This window comes from Myotis myotis, unplaced genomic scaffold, assembly GCF_014108235.1.
Source record: "Myotis myotis isolate mMyoMyo1 unplaced genomic scaffold, mMyoMyo1.p scaffold_m19_p_6, whole genome shotgun sequence".
In the NCBI taxonomy this organism is placed as follows: domain Eukaryota; kingdom Metazoa; phylum Chordata; class Mammalia; order Chiroptera; family Vespertilionidae; genus Myotis; species Myotis myotis.
In genome coordinates, this window is record NW_023416368.1 from 3,291,179 (window position 1) to 3,312,846 (window position 21,668).

Sequence of the window (21,668 nt, forward strand, 5' to 3'; positions counted from 1 at the left end):
TCAGATGCAATCATTGTGGGTCCAACTACTAGTACATGTCAGCAACAATTTCTTTTCCAAATACTTTTGATCTGTGTTTGGTTGAATCTACAGGTGGGGGACCTGTAGATACAGAGGGATGACTATATTTGCCAAACTCATGGTGTTATAGATTCTGGGGACAGAATCAGACAGAGCCCCAGCCCTGTGTAGCTTATTTTTGGTGGGAAGGACAGACAAGCAAAGTGCCAGTTAGGACTGGCTCAGAGTGGAGACAGGGAGGTTTTGGTCTGATCCACTCGGAAAGCGGTGCCGCTTCTGAGAAAGAACAGATTGGTGGAGTTTCACACAGGACGTGTGAGGTTCGAGGTGTCTCTTAGGTCATCCAGGAAAGGGTATCAAGTCAGCAATTGGACAAATGAGCCTAGGGCTCAGGAGATGGAGGGGTTTGGGGCCAGGAAATGTATTTGAGTGATTTATTTATAAGCCATGGGGTGGGTAGAATCACCCGGGATTGAGTGTCACAGTGATGACCAAGGACTGAGCCCTGGGGTGTGGCAGCACTTATAGATCAGTGAGAGGGGGAGGATTCAAGAAAGGGCATGAGAAAGGAGTGGCCAGTGGGGCAGGAAGAAAGCCAGGAGCCTGTGGGGAAAGGGAATGGGCCCATCACTTGGTTATGCTGGTGAGACTTAGACAAGGGACCAGCATGTGGCAGAGGCGGTCAGCCATAGACCTAACCCCTTGGGAGCAGCCACAGCTGAGCATGGGGGGAAGGGCAGTGGAGTTGGGTTAAGAGAGAGTGGGAGGCCAGGAGGAGGAACAGCCAGAACAGACCAGGCTTGTGAGGGTTATCTGGGAAGAGAAGAGGGAACTGGGGTGGCAGCGGGAGAGGAGTGGGGGCCGAGGAAACTTGTTTGGTTCTTTGTTGGATTGACCTGAGAGGTATTTAAGCATTGGAGTGGCAGAAGGGATGGGCTCACCAAGAGGTTGAGCTTAGGAAGGCAGCGGGGTGACTATATATATAAAAGCCTAAGCGACCAGCCAACCAGCTGATAGCTATGACGTGCACTGACCACCAGGGGACAGGCGCGCAACGCACTACGGGACCTCTCTGGGGATGTCGGACTGCCGGTTTCGGCCCGATCCCCGCAGGCCAGGCCAAGGGACCCCACCGATGCACGAATCCGTGCACTGGGTCTTTAGTCCATATTAACAGACAGGTGTGGAGGTGCATAAGGGTGGATGGAGTGGTGGGGTGGGGCTCAAGTGGTAGTGAGAAAAAGTAGTTGTACAGACAGGGACCGGGTCCCTGGGGCTGCAGCTGTGATGATAGTCAGCAATGCTCAATATGTGGCTATGTAGGCCATTCATCCTTTCATTCATGGTTTTGTTTAAAAATGATAACTCCCCTCCCCCCCAATCATTCTACCAAACATAAATAACTAAATTTTCAGTTATAAAGCTATTTAGTTGTTTGGTGTTTACATTGTATTTAAATTAATTCATTGTTCTTAGTATTCTGCCAAAAGCTGGATAAAACCCTCATGGCAGTTTGTGTTGGAATTTAAGTAAATAACCCACTTAAAGGTCTGTTATTCACGGGAGGACTCAAGAAGTCCTTCCCATTTGTTCTGTTAGCTGAGTTCTTTGTACACATAGCACTTTGCTGCCATCTAGTGTCACAAATTTTTCTTTTTGAGTTTTTTGGGGGAGGATCTGAGACTTTTTTTGCAGAATGTTTTTAAGTGTTGGGCATTTTTTGGAAAAAAAATATATTTTATTGATTTCAGAGAGGAAGGGAGAGGGAGAGAGAGAAAGAAGTATCAATGATGAGAGAGAACCATTGATCGGCTGCCTCCTGCACACTCCACACTGGGGATCGAGCCCGCAACCTGGGCATGAGCCCTTGACTGGAATCAAACCTGCGACACTTCAGTCCCCAGGCTTATGCTCTATCCACTGAGCCAAACTGGCTAGGGCAGTGTTGGGCATTTTTAATAGCGAACCAAAGCAGTAATCCGACTACTCACTAAACATCGTTAAAACATAAATAAAACAAACTAGATATCGAAAAACAGCTTTGTTTTGGATAGAATGGATCAATTTTTAGTACTTATTTAATAGGAACATTTTTATTATATAATTAAAGCTTTTATTCAGATTTTTCTTTTAAATGGAGACCTCTTACAGATCTTTCTATCTAACCCTGGATCCTGCCAGTCATCACAAATCTCACCCGTGAGAAACTGCTCAGGCTCCTTGTAATTGTTGATGTAAACTCCTCACCCCAGGTTAGGGATCTGTGGGGAGAGGCTTTGGGTTTTTGCCCAGCTAGAAACATTAGGAGTGTTAGCATTAGGAAGCAGAATCTCCTGTTGGTTATGTTTGTCTTCTAGTGAAATTTGGGGAGTGGACTCAGTTGTGAGAGAAGATACTTGAAGAACAGTGAGTGGTAATGAATATATTTCAGATAACCTTGGACAGTAACTGCGCCCACTCTGCCTCCCTCTGCCTTCATGGCAGAGTCTCTCGTGAAGTGTTCCTGGTTTGCCAGCAACTTCTGTTTGCTTTGAGAATTAGCCAGACACAGCCAGTGTAATGCTACCTGGTGTGGGGTCACTTTTACCGTAGACGGGTACTTCTGGAAAGGGATTAGACAAATGAATTTAAGCTACCATTTCATTGGTAATATAAATAAATTAAGCTATTTGTTTTCATACTTAGTTTCCATGTGGTCTACCTTATAAAAATCCCACCGCCTGTAGGCCTGGACTTTTTTGCTGGAATTTTTCTGGGTTAATTTATTGTCATCCAAATCTGTTTTTATTCCCACCACTCCATGCTGGGGAGAGCTTAGCATGATTGTATAAAGCTTTAATTTGGAATTAAATCACATCAATAAATATTTAGTCGTATGGTACAGAGAATGCAGAATACTTATTTCCTCAAAAGTGAATTCCCGAAAGCACGCAGTCTGGAATGAAAATGAATTAGTCATGAAATAAAGACAGTAGTAACATGGGGAGCCAGGCGGAGTACTGGGAGCTAGCTCAGTGTTTACCTGTACGTGTAGTGCGTGTCTAAGTATGAGTGTGTGCATCTTCCTGCCCAGGCTGCTGTCCTTTGAATAGGCTGCTTAGCTTCATGAATTTTTCTTGAGGGACTGGAATGTTCTTTCTCACAGTGGTCTTTGCACAACACGGGGCCTGGGGGGAGCGGGCAGACACCTGAGGCAGTTGGTACCAGTACTGCACTTACTCACCCTTTCCCTTCCCGTTCCATTGTTCGGTCCCTCTGCCTTGTTCACGAGTGCCTGGGAGTAGCCTTCATGATGGGGTGCTCGCTGCCCTGTGTCTCCAGGCACCCCCAAAGGTAGTGCTAGGGACACCGTTTCTTTTACTCTCTTATCATCTCTGTTCCCTGGAAATTTCTGTACTTCTGCACTCGGTTTAAAGTGTGCACCATTGCAAAGTTACCTTTTTTACTGTTTTGTCTTACATGGGTTTAAATAACAAAGATAAGCTGGCGTTTAATCAGAATGATCCTAAAGGTGAATAGTGTTTTCTATACTTTTGAAGTATTTGGTTGAAGTATTTTGTAATTTGAAACTTGTTCAGTCTGAGATGCTTTATTAAGCTAACTCTAAGTGATTGCTAATAAATAATCTTCATAACTAACGTCAGTTAAGGCACATGTTTAGGTGTCCATTTGTTGTCTGCTTGTAAAAGCAAACTGCACTGATCTTTGCAGGGCGATCTGAAAGCGTACCTGCGCAACGAGCAGGAGCACGTTCGGGGGGACTCGCAGACCATGCTGCTGCAGCGGATGGCGTGTGAGATCGCCGCGGGGCTGGCCGCCATGCACAAGCTGCACTTCCTGCACAGGTGGGTCCGTCCGGCGGGGAGAGGCCGTGCAGTTTGTCAGAGGGCCTATCAAAAGCTCCAAGAGACAGGCTGTAGAGTCTGCTCTGGTTTAAATTGTAGAAGCTGCCCTGTGCAGAAAGGTAAACACCTTTCTGTCAAAGCTTTCCGGTCCTACTCACACAACCTCAGCTCCTTGGGCACATTTTGTTCAGATCATTGATGTAATTTTTGTAATTAAGACAACAAAGGGCTTTGAGTCCCACCTGATATGATGGTTCTGTGAACCCAAAGGGAGAGTTCTGCTTATTCTTTAGCCTTTTGAGCTCTGATTTATGTTTAAAATATGTTTAACCCTTTTCGGTCCAACGCCGAGGCTGACTCGACAGACCAGCTTCAAAAGATACCACACTATGAAATGTTTTAAAGAATAAACTCTTTGATTGAACATATTTAATAATATAACCAGTGAATTTTTGGTTTAAACTTTAAAATAAGAACATTAAAAAGTTCAACATTCAATCCCCTCAGTTAATTTGGACCAGACTGTTTGAATTCCAAAAATAAAAGTGGACCGCAAAGGGTTAAAATTATTTCTTGGGTCTCCTGTGAAACCAGGCAGTGTCTCTTTAGTTGAATTTAATTAAAGCATTTAACTCTTAATAATCTAAAGACCTAAAAAGGGACACCTGTGTGTATTGATGTGAAGGAATGTCTATGAAACATTATATTTTTTAAAAGGCAGGTTGGCTCGGCTGGTGTGGCTTAGTGGTTGAGTGTCAACCCAAGAACCCAGAGGTCACAGGTTCGATTCCCAGTCAGGGCACATGCCTGGGTTTTGGACTCAATCCCCAGGAGGGGGCGTGCAGGAGGCAGCCAATCAAGGATGTTCCTCTCTCTCATTGATGTTTCTATCTCTCCCTTCCTCTCTCTAAAAATCAATAAAAAAAATTTTTTTTTTAAAAAGGCAGGTTAGACTGGGATATATTTATAGAATGACAATTTTTAAAAGATTGTATTGATTTGAGAAAAAGGGGGGAAAGGAGAGGGAGATAGAGAAACATCGATCAGCTGCCTCCTGCACACCCTCTACTGGGATTGTGCCCACATCCCTGGCATGTGCCCTGAATGAGAATCAAACCGGCCAGGGTGGTAGAGCATTTTTAAAGTTGAAATTTAGAATATTTATTGGCTGACTCAAAGTCAGATTTTCTGTGTTGGTTGAAAATAGAATAGTCCGCATGTCCAGCTGAAAGCTGTGAGCTGCATTTGGAAACTGCTGTGGTAAAGCACCCCAGTACATTTTATTTTTACTATCGTTTAAGAAGAGAGCTAGGCCTGGCTTTAAGTAGCCTGCATGTTTGCAGTCGGACACAGGACATTCATGAAACTCAGTGACTTTCAGTCATTTTGCTTGCCATTTGCTACCAGGAATTCAGATTATTCAGGAAAGCACAAGCAGGAAGTGTGGGTGTGGTTGGTTTTGGAAAATGGCTGCAGTGGCATTGACTGCTCATGAGAGCAGTCCTTTTGCAGATGGGTAAACTCCAGATCTGGGGGGAGTGGAGGACAAGTCAGGTGGGGACTCCTTAGAACCGCGAGCTCCCAGTTCGTGTCTGTCAGCCCCACGCTCTCGGGTGGCTGAGTCGTGTGCAGTCACTGACAGCTGAGGCGACAGGAGGCGCTGCCAAGGGGGGCGAGCCAGAGCCTTGAGAGCCGTTCAGAGCCGGATCGCTGGCAGCCTGCCCACTGGACCTGTTTTTCAACTTGAAGGAAGAAGATACTGGGTGTGTTTGTGTTTCCTGACCAGAACCAGCATTGACATCAAGAGTTAACTCTGTTGTTAAGAAGTTAAACCTTGTGTTTTTCTCATCTTTAGCTTTTCGTGTTCTGGGCTTCAGAGAATATTTTTTACCAATTTTTGAATCAAATTATATCATTAGCATCTTGAATCTGGGTAGCACTTTAGCGTTTCCTGTGTATTTTATTTTATCCTTGTAGAGATTAGCCCTTGCAGGTTCAGCCCTGTTGTTTTCGTGAGGGCATGGAGGCTCTGATGTGCTGAGTGGCTTGGCCAGAGTTACCCAGTTCTTAAGCAGTGGAGCTGAGACTCGTGCCGGGTCTGACAGTGGTGACTGGGGTGTTGGGAGTGGAGGGAGGGAGGGAGCAGTTTTCGCAGAAATCCCCCCAGTCATGCCACTGTCTTCTTCCCCCTCAGCTCTGGCTCAGTTAGGAGAGGCTTCCCTTCTTTCCCTGAGACAGTCAGTTGGACTGTACTCGAGGTTTGCAGTGCCGTTTACAGTGTGCAGATGCCTTTTGCACATAATGTCCCATCTTTCACCTGACTTTCCCTTCTGAAATCTAAAGGCCTACAGTGGCCACGAGTAAGGAGAGGAGGGAGGAAGCGGGCAGTCCAGGAACTGCTTGAATGGCCTGAGCAGAAAGTGTCCGGAGCTCCGAAGGGGCTGCAGCCAGCCCCAGGCTGAGAGAGGAACACACACACACACACACACACACACACACCTCACCCTGTCGGAATGCTGGCACCCAGCTTTTCATTCTGGTCTGAGGAGGGAGGTGTGCGCAGGCTGAGCAGGGTCTGTGTATAGAAACTCCAGAGATGCTCATTAGTGGTGCTCAGTAGCAGGACCTCTGTTGGCAAAACCCGCACACTGTCCAGCTGCAGCTTTGGGTCCAGTGGGTAAAGCTGCCCCCTTCAAGCTTTCATGTTTCTGCCCTCAAATGGATTACTACTTCTGCCCCTCCGCCCCTTTTTCTTCTCTTTCTAAATGTAGGGGCCAATTCTGTTCTTAAGATTGGAAGTTTCTCTATTATTTGTAGCAATGGAGTCGGGGGGCAGGGGCCCAGGTTTTTCCCAGACACATCCACAGGTCTGAAGGCTTCTGGATGGAATGCTGAAAACCACCGTGTGTAAACAGATGTGTAGAGAGGAATTTAGTGTAACTTAATTATTTGGGAGATTAATTGGAAATTCAGATCAGCACATGTTTGTGAAGGACCAGCCGTATGCACAGTGCAGTGCTCTGGCTGTTAACGTATTGTCGTGGATATTTACTGATGTTGACAGGGGGAAATGCCGCTGCCCTGTCAGCTTTGGGACCCTAACAAAGGCACTTCAGTTCTCTGTGCCTCGGGTTTGCTGTCTGTAAATGGGGAAATAATAGCATCCACCTCAAAGGCTTGTTGTGAAGATTAAATGAGTAACAACACACGTAAGGTGCTTAGAGAAACGAGTTGTGTAAAGTAAGTGCTTTGTAAATATTAGCCATTTGTATATAATTGAATCCGTGTTATATACCAAGTTGCCATTGAATTATGCCAGTGTTAGTGATTGCTGTTGTCATTCTCATGATTATATTTTAGGTGTGAGCTTTGGAAATGAAAATCTTTGAAAGTAAGAATTTAAGTTAGTTAAAGTTTTTGGTTTTCTATTATCATATAAAGACAAACATTTTAAATTTTGGACTATAGATTTTCAGTTTTTGATAACTTTTATTCAGGATTTAAAACTATAAACTCATTTTTAATTTAGTGGCCTTTTTTGTGTGCATGCCAGTTGATGATTTTAAAAATTCCAAGGACTAAAGCCAAAATAAAAGAAATTTAATCTGTTGTCTATATAGGAAGTTCCTTTAAGAAAAGTAATTTTTTTTCAAATTATGTGTTTTTGAAAATCAGTTTGCTCTTACATAAACTGTGTAAGTAAATTGTTTTAATTAACTCTTGCAAATGTGCTCTTTAGCTCCCTGGCGGAGAGGAGGAGTTTGGAGGAGATGAGCGTAATTTGAAAAGGGCTCCTTCTAATGCCTGTGCATCATTGAAAAGGGAGTTAAAAACAAACAGTTTTAATAATGTGAACGGGGGGCTTGAGGTTGTAACTTTACTAATCTTTACCAGACTATTACTCAAGTAATACAAGTTATTGTACAAACTATTCAGACAATTTAGACAGTAGTATTTTAGAGTTCCTTCTTGACCACTCTTAAAAGACTAGGAAAGGAGCCACAAACCTGGTGTTAATGCAGCACAAGGTACAGATATGCTCAGTATTTGACCTTAGCCGTCATAGCTATTTGCAAAAATATCTGATCAGCTCAATTTTTTAAGTCACTAAAATATAATATGTAATCCATTTGCTATAAAAAAAGAATTTTAAAATAAAAATTATTAAGTAGGGAGCTCAAAATACTACTCTGATTCCCAGAGAAAGCCTTTTTCCATAGCGATGTTTTCTGGTCACAGATTTTCCTTGTTCTTGAGTTCACTTCACTCTCTCTGTTTTCAGCGACTTAGCCTTGCGGAATTGTTTTCTTACCTCGGATCTAAATGTGAAAGTGGGAGACTATGGAATAGGATTCAGCAGGTACAAGGTAAGCCAGAGGTTCACAGGTTCTCTCCTTAGTCGTTAGTCGGATTTAATTTTTCCTGGTCCCAAGGTGGTAATAGCACAGAATGCCACTCCTTTTCTGAAAGAGGGTGAGAATCTTGCGCAGGTGGCCTTTTTGGAGAGTTCCAGTCATTTAAGTGGGAGTGTTGGCGTCTGATGTGTGGTTTTTCTAAATCAGTGACTTTGTCCTGGAGGTTTGGTTTCAGCTTCCCCGATGCTTTGTTTAAAAAAACGTGCACTGGGCCTTGGCTGGTTTGGCTCAGTGGATAGAGCGTCGGCCTACGGACTGAAGGGTCCCGGGTTCGATTCCAGCCAAGGGCACATGACCAGGTTGTGGGCCCGATCCCCAGTGGGGGGGCGTACGGGAGGCAGCGGATCAGTGATTCTCTCTCATCATTGATGTCTATCTCTCTCTCCCTCTCCCTTTCTCTCTGAAATGAATAAAGAAATATATTAAAAAATAAATAAAACGTGCACTGGGTGTAATTGACATAGTTTGATGCTGTATAGTAAATGTTAGTGTGCATTGGGCAGTATAATTAATGCCATGTGTATAATGAAATACACGTCACATAACTATTTCTCCCTTCTATGTTCAGTAAAATTTTGGATCGAATTCAGTAAGCTTGGGGTTTAGGTCTTTAAACTGTCACAAACATATCCCCAAAGAAAGGAAGAAGTGGGTGCGGTTTATCTGTGTTTGTGCAGCCCAGCTGAAGGGAAGGAGGTAGCTTGATGTGGGGCAAAGGGAACTGTCCGCTCCACGCTGCCCGGAGACCTTGGCGCAGCCGCTCGGCCTCCTTTTCTGAGCAGCAACATGAGGATTATATCTGTGCTGTGCTGTGGGGTTCGTGTGGCTCAGTACTTTTTAACCAAAAATTATTATGCGAATATAAGTTGGCCATTTGTTGATATAGTAGCTCTAGTGTCTTGAGCACTTACTGTATATTCAAGGCACTCTGAGGTGCTGGCCTGCATTATCTCATTTAATCCTCACCACGAAGAGAGGGAGGGATTGCATCACCTCCTTTGATGGATAAGGAAAGAGGCCGGGCATATTTGTTTCCTTCCTGGAGTCACCTAGCTGGTTAATGGTTGAACATGGACTTGCAACCCAGCCTGTCTGTTGAAGCCTGCGCCCTTATTAACTGGCACCACTCTCCTATTCGGGGCGTAGAGCCCAGCTCTTTTGTTCAGAGTCTGTTCTGGGCATCAGCTACAGTGTACCTTCCTTTTCCAGGAAGGGTGACTGGGCGAGTGTTTGTGCTGAGACCAGCTCATGAAGCCCAGGAGGCGTTGGAGAAGCCTCACCCACCTCCTGCCAGAAAGTCTCTCTCTATGCCCACTTCCTTTTGGGCTGAGTATTGTTGTCTGAGAATGACCTGGAATTAAATTACTGAGCTCATTAAAAGTATGAAAGAATTCAAAATTCTGTGTGCTTTCTAACAAAACAGGAGGATTATATTGAAACAGATGATAAGAAATTTTTCCCTCTGCGATGGACTGCTCCAGAGTTAGTAACCAGCTTTCAAGACAGACTACTAACTGCAGATCAAACTAAGTACAGTAACATTTGGTATGTATTGATCTACCATTCTACTCGGCTTTTGTGTAGCAACGTCCTAACTCTCTCCTGGAGCACTTTCTTAAAGGGAGTAATTGAATAAGATGTAGGGACTCAAGAGTGCCTGGTGGTATGGAAAAGACAATGTACGTATTGATATGGCAGTAGTCACATTGCAGTGACATAATTAACTTTTTGAATACTGCCTCTCTTACCCATTCAACAATAATAAGCTCCATAAAAGCAGGATCCAAGTCCATTTTCTGTGCCTACCACAGGGTCTGGCATATAATACAAATTTAATAAATATTTATTGAAGTGAATGAAAACACAGAAAGGCTAAGTACTTCTTACTTCTTGAACTTGATCGAGAAATGTGGGTCCTTTTATTTCCTCTGATAGAAATGATCTCTCAGCTTAGATACTGAATATGCTGATTGTTTTCACTGATTTGTGAAATTAGCATCGGAGAATTTAATTCATGTTATATTGTATTATACAATGTCAGATAATACATTTATTTAATTCCATACAGCTTATTCAGACAAGCATTCTGGTGGGTATTGATCACAGTCACGTAAACCATCTTTATCCAAACCTCTCTGGATATCAGAATCAGGAGGGAGCTTTTCAGAAAAACCATTTCCTAGGCCACACCAGCATCTGCCAGCTAAGAGTCCTGGGGGCGCGGGATCCTAAATACCAAAGTGTTCCTGAGAGCTGCCCAGATAACACACATGCTCAGCCCAGTGTGGGAGCCATGGCCGTAAGGAGGAGACAGTCATGCACGACAGAAGGCAGGAAACGTGGGAGAGAAATGCGGAGACCACGTAGAGGAGGTGAAGGGTCAGTGTCCATATGACTTGAGCAGCAGAGGCCACTTCCCTGGGGACCAAGCAGTGGACATGAGAGCAAGTGGGACCAGCAGAGAAGGGGCCTTCTTGCCTTTGGTAATGGCTGCACAGGCATTGAGAGGCATTGAGAGGCTGGGCAGGTGGCGCTCTTGGCACACAGATAGCTGGCAGAGTGATGGAGGGAAACCCCTTCATAACAGCAACATGCCCCCAACGACGGGAATAACTACAAGAAATGTGTGGCTCTAGCCGGGTTGGCTCAGTGAATAGAGCGTTGGCTGTGACTGAAGGGTCCCAGCTTCGATTCCATATACATGTGCCTCGGTTACAGGCTCCATCCCTGACCCTAGTCGGGGCTCATGTGGGAGGCAACCAATCGATGAGTCTCTCTCACATCGGTGTTTCTGTCCCTCCTTCCCCCACTTTCTCTAAAAATCAATGGAAAAATATCCTCGGGTGAAGATTAACAAAAAAAGAAAAAGAAAAAGAAATGTGAGGGTCCAACAGGGAAGAGTTGTTCATGTAAAGATTTCTTTTAGATCCATTATGAATGGAACTCTTTTTCTACCATAAAACTCAGAATTCAGTATATTTATTTTCTATCTAACCATTTTGCTGAACTCTTAAGTCATTTTCATGATCTTTCAAATAATTTCTTGACTTTTGAAGTTGAGAGTCAGATTAGCTCCTCCCTGAATTTTGTGGCTCTTGTGTCTGTTTCACATGGTTTTGCATTGGCCAGAACTACCAGAGCTGTGTTTACCAGTAGGTAAGAGGAGTCCTGCTTGCCGTGGTCCTCAGTTTCATGAGAATGTCTCTTTTTCAGATCATGTTAGAGAGCTGTCTTTACTGCCTTTCAGTACACACCTTGTCCTTAAAGTTCCTAGTGACTGCACAGATAATGTGGATGTTAAAAATTCAACGTCTAAAGGGAGAAAGAAATAATCACTTTCTTTTTCCCTCAGGTCCCTGGGTGTGACGCTTTGGGAACTTTTTGATAATGCTGCTCAGCCGTATTCCAACCTTTCCAACTTGGATGTTCTTAACCGGGTCATTCGAGAGAGAGACACAAAACTCCCCAAGCCCCAGCTGGAGCAGCCTTATTCTGACAGATGGTTGGTGACTTCCTGTTTCTGTTTTTATACAGTAAATGTTGTATTTTTCATTTGTATACTATTCATGACTTTTAAAAGAATTAATGTATATTTTTATAATTTAACATTGTTTTTGAAAAATGTATGGAATAAGTAGGAATTTTTGTGTATTATGCACAATAAAAAATGTGAAGTCAGATTCATTAAAAAAGTCAACAGTAATTGAGTTTGCTATTGCGGAATTGTTTTCAAATGAGGCTAGCTATAAGTAATATCTAACGTGAGAAAAAAGATAGCATAAAAATGATAATATTTAAATTGGCAGTTGAAACTAATTTGCATAACATAACATGTTCACATTCGCAAAACAAACTTATTTTTTATGTGTCTTTGAACCAGTTCTTACTCCATTTCCAATTAGGATCTGGTTCACTTCCCTTTAGGCCTCTGTCTACACCCCCGTGTGCCCAGCTGGCATTGCCCCTGGAGGTTGGTGCCCCTGCCTATAGGCAGTGCTCAGCTTCCCAGGTGCTAGAACCATTGCCTCAGAATAACTTGGCATATACGCTGTAAGTTGAATACTTTGAAGTTGTCTTTGCGCATGGCTACCCTCGGCTGTGTTCAGCCAGCCCTTGGAAGACCAACTCCTGGCTGCTGCCTTCTTGGGCTTCATTCTCTCTCTTCCCTCCACTTGCAGCTCCTTTTATGGTCTAAGGAAACCATGTGCTGCAGAAGATTATAGTGTTACTGTTCGTCAGGGGACGAACGACCCTTTCACAGGGGTCGCCTAACACCATCGGAAAACACATATATAATTACGTATTGTTTTTGTGATTAATCACTATGCTTTAATTATGTTCAATTTGTAATAATGAAAATACATCCTGCATATCAGATATTTACATTATGATTCATAACAGTAGCAAAATTACAGTTATGAAGTAGCAACGAAAATAATTTTATGGTTGGGGGTCACCACAACATGAGGAACTGTATGAAAGGGTCGCGGCATTAGGAAGGTTGAGAATCACTGGCTTAGGGGCTCTTGTAAAGTCTTTTCTTATTCTAAAAATGATGTGCTATCAGTCCGTTAACTACCTGTTGTGTGTCCCTCAGGTATGAAGTTTTGCAGTTCTGCTGGTTGCCACCAGACAAGAGACCAGTGGCCGAGGACGTGCACAGACTGCTCACCTACCTGCGCATGCAAAGCCAGAGGGACTCAGAGGTCGACTTCGAACAACAGTGGAACGCTCTTAAGCCAAATACACACACCAGGGACACTTCCAACAGCGCGGCGTTCCCCATCCTCGACCATTTCTCCAGGGATCGGCTTGGTCGTGAAATGGAGGAAGTCCTCACCGTGACGGAAACCAGCCAGGGCCTGAGCTTTGAGTATGTCTGGGAGGCAGCTAAGCACGACCACTTTGATGAACGCAGCCGGGGCCCCCCAGAGGAGGCCTTGTCTTACACGAGCATCTTCTTTCCAGTTGAAGTGTTTGAGAGTTCACTTTCAGATCCCGGGCCCGGGAAACAAGACAGCAGTGGCCAGGAAGTCCCCGTGAGAGCCCCGGGAGTGGTTCCCGTTTTTGATGCCCACAACCTTTCTGTTGGAAGCGACTATTACATCCAACTAGAAGAAAAAAGTGGTAGCAACTTGGAGCTCGATTACCCACCTGCACTGCTCACCACTGAACTGGAGAATCCAGAGAGGACGAGTGACAAGGCGCCCCGGTTTCTGACACTCGGGGGCCTTGAGCTTGAGGAATCCAGTACAGATGAGGATTTCTTCCAAAGCAGCACAGACCCCAGAGATCCCAGCACCCCTGAGGCCATGCGTGCCACCAGCGGCCCCGAGAGCCCTGTCAACAGTATATTTAATGATCTGGACAAATCGGAGGACCTGCCCAGTCACCAGAAAATATTTGACTTAATGGAACTGAATGGAGTTCAAGTGGACTTCAAGCCGACCACTTTAAGTTCAAGCTTGGACGACCCCAAAGACTCGCTAATAACAGGCCACCTTGAGAAAGAAAAGCCCCACAAGCTTTTTGACTGTGAGCCTCTTTGCTTCTCAGAAAGCCTTGCGCACCAAGATAATTTTGATCCACTGAATGTGCAAGAATTGTCAGAAAACTTTTTATTTCTTCAAGAGAAAAACTTATTAAGAGACTCATTGTGTAGCAAAGAACATATAAATGACCTTCAAACAGAACTTAAAAATGCTGGTTTTACGGAAACCATGTTAGAAACTCCACGTAGGAACACTTTAGACACCGAGTTTAAGTTTGCTGAAAATAAACCAGGCTTTTCTTTGTTGCAGGAAAACATAAGCGCAAAGGGTCAAGGCACACGTGTTGTGCTCAAGGACCACGCTTTGAGCACCTCGTGGCCGTCTTCCCCCGAAGTGCAGGTACCTCCTACCTCGCTCGAAACGGAAGGAACACCTCACAGCGCACCAACAGATACGGTCCCGAAGCCGGGAGAAACCACGCCCAGGCGCTTAGATGTCAGGATCCATGACGACCGTCTTGGCCAAGAAGCAAGTGTAGATTCTGTGACCGTCCCAGTTGAAATTCCCTCCGCCGATGCTGGAGCAAACAGCACAGGCCCTGGGTCCCACGAGCTGACTCAGCAAAGTGAAGAGGCCTCGGGACGGACCCAGAGTGACTGTGCCCTGGTGGACGGCATCTTGGCCAGGAAAGCGAGTGCAGAGAGCAGTCCTCCGGAGCTGACACACAGCCTGCAGAAGCAGCCCCCTTCAGAGGACCATCGCAGTGACCGTCCCCTAGCGAAGAGCCCGGGAGCCGGGGACACTTCGCACCAGCTCAGCTGTAAAGATGCTGCAACCGAAGGGGCCTTGGTGTCCGCCCTTTCCTCAGACTCGACTAGTCAGGACAGCCTTTTGGAAGATAGCTTGTCAACACCCATTCCAACTTCAGAACAGTCGGTGGAGACCCCCGATTCTCTGGACTCCGTGGACGTCCATGAGGCTCTGCTGGGTCCTCTAGGGGGCGGGCAGGAGAAACTCATGCCCCCTGACAAGCCTGCAGACAGTGGGTACGAGACCGAGAACTTGGAGTCGCCTGAGTGGACTCTGCACCCTGCTCCCGACGGTGCCTCAGCCTCAGACGTGGCCCTAGCAGGCGACAGCCGTCATGGCGAGTTGCCTCCCAACCCTGTCATCGTCATCTCAGATGCAGCTGACAGCCACAGAGGGACCGAAGTGACCTCCCAGACCTCTGCAGCTGGCTCTCAGAGCTCACACCGAGACTCTGCCTACTTCTCAGATAACGATTCTGAACCTGATAAGAAGTCGGAGGGGGTCCAAGGAACCTCAGTGTCAGCTTTGGCATTGGTGATGGGTCAGCCTCTGCCAGAGCCAGCCATCCCGGAGCAAAGTCCTGGCACCGCGGACAGTGGCCTGGAAACCAAAAGCAGCCCGCCAGACCAAAGTGGCCTGTCTGCTTTGCAGAACTCCAGTCTCCTGGAGTCAGGAGAAATGGCCCCAGCACTGGCACACAGTTCCAAAGAGCTGCATGCTCCTGAAGACGAGGCTGGCAGTCCCTCGAGTGTGGTAAACTCGGAGCTGAGCAGCGGCGATGATTTCGAGGCACAAGAAGAGCCCCCCTGCACCATCGCCTCCACCGGGACAAACACCAACGAGCTCCTTGCGTTCGCCAGTTCTGCCCTCTGCTCCGGTAGCCCGTCGGACCTGACGGTGGAGCAGCCCTTCTCCAGCCACGCGGAGGGCCCCAAGCTGAAGGAGCCAGACATCGAAGGGAAGTACCTGGGGAAGCTTGGCGTGTCGGGGGTGCTCGACCTCCCCGAGGACGGGATCGATGCAGACGAGGAAGATGAGAACAGCGACGACTCAGACGAGGACCTGCGGGCGTTCAACCTGCACAGCCTCAGCTCCGAGTCGGAGGATGAGGTGGAGCACCCTGTCCCCGTGATCCTCAGCAACGAGGACGGGAGGCACCTGCGGAGCCTGTTGAAACCCCCGGCGGCGGCTGCTGCTGACCAGCTGCCGGACGCCTGGAAGAAAGAAAAGAAGGCAGTGACCTTTTTTGATGACGTCACCGTCTATCTGTTTGACCAGGTATCTGTTACTTCCACGTCGTCATATTAGAGGGTTCCAGAATGTGGCAGGACGTGGAGTGTGCTCTGTTTTCCCACTTTTAATTTTGAGGTCACGGACTGCTTTTTTATTTTATTTTATTTTATTTTATTTTATTTTATTTTTATTTTTATTTTTTTTGGTCTTAGCTCTCTATTTATTTATTTATTAGTTTTGTTTTCTTTTTAGTTTTATTGCTTAAAGTATTACAAAGGGTATTACATATGTCTCCTTTTTCCCCCCGCTCTTGACAGTCCCCTACCCCCCAGTGTCTTATGTCCATTGGTTATGCTTATATGCATGCATATAAGTCCTTCGGTTGATCTCTTACACCCTCTTTCTTCCCCCCTACCCTCCCCGGCCTTCTCGCTGCAGTTTGACAGTCTGTTCGAGGCAGCTCTGCCTCTGTATCTATTGTTCATAAGTTTATAATGGTCTCTATTATCCATGAATGAGTGAGATCATGTGGTATTTTTCCTTCATTGACTGGCTTATTTCACTTAGCATAATGCTCTCCAGTTCCATCCATGCCGTTGCAAATGGTTAGAGTTCCTTCTTTTTTACAGCAGCATAGTATTCCATCGTGTAGATGTACCACAGTTTTCTAATCCACTCATCTGCTGATGGGCACTTAGGCTGTTTCCAGATCTTAGCTATAGTGAATTGTGCTGCTATGAACATAGGGGTGCATATATCCTTTCTGATTGGTGTTTCTGGTTTCTTGGGATATATTCCTAGAAGTGGGATCACAGGGTCAAATGGGAGTTCCATTTTTAGTTTTTTCAGGAAACTCCATACTGACGGACTGCTTTTTTAAAAAGCCATTTGCGGTTGATTGCTGTTACAATTCCAAGAATATGCAGAAATGTAGTTTGCACAGGGAGCTCCTATCAAATTAAGAAAGGACATCTGTGCTCTTCCTGGGTCTCCCGGCAGAGTCCTGCTGAGGTTGGTTACCCTTCACAGACGTTGTTATAATCTGACGTCGGCAGTAACACCCCGCACTCAGGTCCACGCTGGCACAGGCTGGCTCATGATTAGCCCTGGAGACGCGGCCCAGTGGCAGTGCCTATGGGGTAGCAGCAGGGTCTGCGGCTCTCCATTCCTCCTCCCTCTCCTGTCCTCCTCCCCCCCTCCTCCCCGCTCCTACCCTCCTCCCCCCCTCCTGCCCTCCTCCCTCCTCCTGTCCTCCTCACCCCTCCTGCCCTCCTCCCACCTCCTCCCCCCTCCCCCTCCCCCCTCCTCCCCCTCCTGGCCTCCTCCCCCCTCCTGTCCTCCCCCACCCTCCTGTCCTCCTCCTCCCTCCTGTCCTCCTCCCCCTCCTGTCCTCCTCCCCCCTCCTGTCCTCCTCCCCCCTCCTGTCCTCCTCCCCCTCTTGTCCTCCTCCCCCCTCCTGTCCTCCTCCCCCCTCCTGTCCTCCTCCCCCTCCTGTCCTCCTCCCCCCTCCTGTCCTCCTCCCCCTCCTGTCCTCCTCCCTCCTGCCCTCCTCCCCCCTCCTGTCCTCCTCCCCCCTCCTGTCCTCCTCCCCCCTCCTGTCCTCCTCCCCCTCCTGTCTCCTCCCCCCTCCTGTTCCTCCTCCCTCCTCCTGTCCCTCCCCCCCCTCCTGTCCTCCTCCCCTCCTGTCCTCCTCCCCTCCGCCTGTCTTCCTCCCCCCTCCTGTCCTCCTCCCCCTCCTGTCCTCCTCCCCCCTCCTGTCCTCCTCCCCCCTCCTGTCCTTCTCTCCTCCCCTCCTGTCCTCCTCCCCCTCCTGTCTTCCTCCCCCCTCCTGTCCTCCTCCCTCCTCCTGTCCTCCTCCCCCTCCTGTCCTCCTCCCCCTCCTGTCTTCCTCCCCCCTCCTGTCTTCCTCCCCCTCCTTGTCTTCCTCCCCCTCCTGTCCTCCTCCCCCCTCCTGTCTTCCTCCCCCCTCCTGTCTTCCTCACCCCTCCTGTCCTCCTCCCCCCTCCTGTCTTCCTCCCACCCTCCTGTCCTCCTCCCCCTCCTGTCTTCCTCCCCCTCCTGTCTTCCCCTCCCCCCTCCTGTCCTCCTCCTCCCTCCTCCTGTCCTCCTCCCCCTCCTGTCCTACTCCCCCCTCCTGTCTTCCTCCCCCCTCCTGCCCTCCTCCCCCCTCCTGTCCTCCTCCCCCTCCTGTCTCCTCCCCCCTCCTGTCCTCCTCCCCCCTCCTGTCCTCCTCCCCCCTCCTGTCCTCCTCCCCCCTCCTGTCCTCCTCCCCCCTCCTGTCCTCCTCCCCCTCCTGTCCTCCTCCCCCTCCTGTCCTCCTCCCACCCTCCTGTCCTCCTCCCCCTCCTCCTGCTCCCCTCCTCCCTCCTCCTGTCCTCCTCCCCCTCCTGTCCTCCTCCCACCTCCTCCCTCCTCCCCCTCCATCCCCCTCCCCCCTCCTCCCTCCCCCCCCTCCTGTCCTCCTCCCCCCTCCTCTCCCTCCTCCCCCCCTCCTGTCCTCCTCCCCCTCCTGTCCTCCTCCCCCTCCTGTCCTCCTCCTCCCCCCTCTGTCTCTCCTCCCCCCCTCCTGTCCTCCTCCCCCCTCCTGTCCTCCTCCCTCCTCCTGTCCTCCTCACCCCTCCTGTCCTCCTCCCACCTCCTGTCCTCCTCCCCCCCTCCTGTCCTCCTCCCCCCTCCTGTCCTCCTCCCCCCTCCTGTCCTCCTTCCCCCTCCCCTGTCCTCCTCCCCCCTCCTGTCCTCCCCCTCCTGTCTTCCTCCCCCCTCCTGCCCTCCTCCCCCTCCTGTCTTCTCCTCCCCCCTCCTGTCCTCCTCCCCCCTCCTGTCCTCCTCCCCCCTCCTGTCCTCCTCCCCCCTCCTGTCCTCCTCCCCCTCCTGCCCTCCTCCCCCCTCCTGTCCTCCTCCTCCCCCCTCCTGCCTTCCTCCCCCCTCCTGTCCTTCCTCCCCCCCCTGTCCTCCTCCCCCCTCCTGTCTTCCTCCCCCCCTCCTGTCCTCCTCCCCCTCCTGTCTTCCTCCCCCCTCCCCCCTCCTGCCCTCCTCCCCCTCCTGCCCTCCCTCCCCCCTCTCTAACCCCTCCTGTCCTTCCTTCCCCCCTCCTGCCCGCCTCCCTCCTCCGGGCCTCCGCACCCCTCCGGTCCTCCTCCCCCCTCCTCTCCCCCCTCCCCCTCCCCCTCCTGCCCTCCCCCCCTCCTGCCCTTCTCCCCCCTCCTGCCCTCCTCCCCTCCCTCCCCCCTCCTGTCCTACTCCCCCCCTCCTGGTCTCCGCCCCCTCCTGTCCTCCTCCCCCTCCTGTCCTCCTCACCCTCCTCCTGTCCTCCTCACCCTCTCCTGTCCTCCTCCCACCTCCTCCCCCCTCCCCCTCCCCCCTCCTGCCCTCCGCCCTCCTGCCCTCCTCCCTCCTCCTGTCTTCCTCCCCCTCCTGTCTTCCTCCCCCCCTGTCCTCCTCCCCCCTCCTTCTTCCTCCCCCTCCTGTCTTCCTCCCCCCTCCTGTCTTCCTCCCCCCCTCCTGTCCTCCTCCCCCTCCTGTCTTCCTCCCCCTCCTGTCCTCCTCCCCCCTCCTGCCCTCCTCCCCCTCCTGTCTTCCTCCCCCCTCCTGTCTTCCTCCCCCCTCCTGTCCTCCTCCCCCCTCCTGTCTTCCTCTCCCCTCCTGTCTTCTTCCCCCTTCCTGTCCTCCTCTCCCCCCTCCTGTCCTCCTCCCTCCTGTCCTCTCCCCCTCCTGCCCTCCCCGTTCCTGTCCTCCTCTCCCCTCCTGAAATTCAGACTTTTTAAAAAAATATTCTTTGTCGACTAATCTCTGTAGTCCTTGAATTTGCTTCCTGAATGAGCTAGATGGTGAGGAAAGCTCAGTCACAGACACATCTGAATGGGACTCCTTTGTGTTCCAGAAGGTGTGGGAGTCCTTGGCCCTTGTCTCCTTAGAGCCGCCCGCCCTCCCTGTGTGTTAGTCTGTGACAGACTGTCAGGCCTCTCTCTCAGCTTGGTGCCTCCCCAGGCGAGTTTGTCTTTCCCAGAATGTCGTCTGCATGGACTTCACAGCATACAACCTTCGGAGGCTGGCCTTCTCTCCGGCGTGTAATGCCTTCGAACCCACCCGAGGCCACGGGTCGATAGTGCCTGCCTCTGTGCTGCTGAGCGCTGTTCCGCGAGTGGGTGCCAGTGGTCTCGGCATTCGCCTGCTGAGGGACAGTGTGGTTTTTCCTCTTTGAACAATTGTGTGCAGGTTTTCGAGTGGACATAGATGGGGGAGGGTGACCACCAGGGGTGTGATTGCTGGGCTGTATGGTAAGTGTGTGCTCAGTTTTTTAAAGAAAATGACCTTTTCCACAGAGGCTGTGCCACTCCCATCCGCAGTGCAGGGGGGTTCAGTTTCTCTTTATCTTCCCCAGTATTTGGTGGTGTCACTCTCTTTTATGTTAGCTTTTCCAATAGCCTCAGTCGTGATCTTAAGTTCATTTCCCTGTGGCTGGCCAGTGAGGCTGCACGACTCTTCATTGCGCATTTATTCCATGCACTCATTTGCTGTCTGTACGTCCTTTTCAGTGAAATGCCCCATCTTTTGCCCATTTTCTTACCTGGATTCTCTGTGTTTTGAGTTTTGTTTGAGTTTTTTAATAAATTCTAGATATGAGTCCTTTGTCAGATCATGGTTTGGAAATATTTCTCCCAGTCTGTAGGTTGTCTTTCACAGAGCAAAGGTTTTAAATTTTGATGGAATCCCATTTATCACTTTTTTTAATAGATCATAATTTTTTAAAATCTGTTTTTATTGATTTCAGAGAGAGGAAGGGAGTGGGAGAGAGAGAGAGAAACATCAATGATGAGAGAGTCATCAATGGGCCGCCTCCTGCACGCCCCCCACTGGGGATCGAGCCTGCAAACCCGGCCTGTGCCCTGACCGGGAATTAAAGCCTGACCTCCTAGCTCAACCACTGAGCCACACCGGCCGGGCTGGCTCATACTTTTGTTATGTCTGAGCACCCTTCACCAACCTCTAGATCCTGAATATTTTCTCTGCGTTCTATGTTTAGATCTGTTACACATTTTGAGTTGATTTCTGTGTAAGGTTTAGGTTGGGGTTCATTGTTTTATGTTGGGATGTGTGTGCAGCTGTTCCAGTGCTGTCTGTTGAGAAGACTGCTCGCTGTCCATTGAACAGCCTTTGCACTTTCGTCAAAAATTAAATGATCATCTCTCTATGGGTCTATTTCTGAACTTTTTGTTCTGTTCCACTGACTTGTGTATTTATCTCTTTGCCAATACCTCACTCTTGTGATTAAGTCTTAAAATCAGGGGTGTGATTCCTCTATCATTTTTCCTCCTTGTAAAAATTGTTTTGACTTCTGTAGTTCCTGTAATTTGCCTTGTAGATTTTAGAATCAGCTTGTCTGTAGCTACAAACAAAAATCCTACTTGGATTTTGATGGGAATTGCATGAAACCTAAAGCTCCGCTGGCGGAGAACTGGCGTCTGTCTGTGTTGAGCCCCGGAGACGACCTCTGTGCCCCTTCATCTGCGGTGCCTCGGGGTGCGGGCGCCTCGGGGTGCGGGCGCCTCGGGGTGCGGGCGCCTCGGGGTGCGGTGCCTCGGGGTGCGGGCGCCTCGGTGTGCGGGCGCCTCGGGGTGCGGGCGCCTCGGGGTGCGGGCGCCTCGGGGTGCGGTGCCTCGGGGTGCGGGCGCCTCGGGGTGCGGGTGCTCTGCCGTTGCTCGTTTTGATTCCCCTCACGAGGAGACGCTCACTGGCCTCACACAAGAAGGCGGGCAGCATTTCTCTTTCTGAGAGAGTGTGTAGATTTATTGATCTGTTTGAAGAACTGCTTTTGATTTCATAGAGTGTTTTTCCTTATTTTCTTTTCAATT

General features: G+C 49.0%; 1 protein-coding gene across 8 annotated transcripts in view; it reads left to right on the forward strand.

The window, feature by feature from the left end:
• LMTK2 (lemur tyrosine kinase 2) overlaps positions 1-21,668 on the forward strand; it is a 66,954-nt gene that overhangs the window by 39,116 nt on the left and 6,170 nt on the right. For 5 of the 8 annotated variants that reach the window (XM_036315008.1, XM_036315009.1, XM_036315010.1 and 2 more), the window contains 5 exons: positions 3,733-3,866; positions 8,149-8,233; positions 9,705-9,826; positions 11,634-11,783; positions 12,879-15,861. In XM_036315008.1, the coding sequence (XP_036170901.1) occupies positions 3,733-3,866; positions 8,149-8,233; positions 9,705-9,826; positions 11,634-11,783; positions 12,879-15,861 (3,474 nt within the window). The remainder of the gene's footprint in view (positions 1-3,732; positions 3,867-8,148; positions 8,234-9,704; positions 9,827-11,633; positions 11,784-12,878; positions 15,862-21,668) is intronic. The other 3 variants (XM_036315012.1, XM_036315016.1, XM_036315011.1) reach the window with 2 other exon arrangements.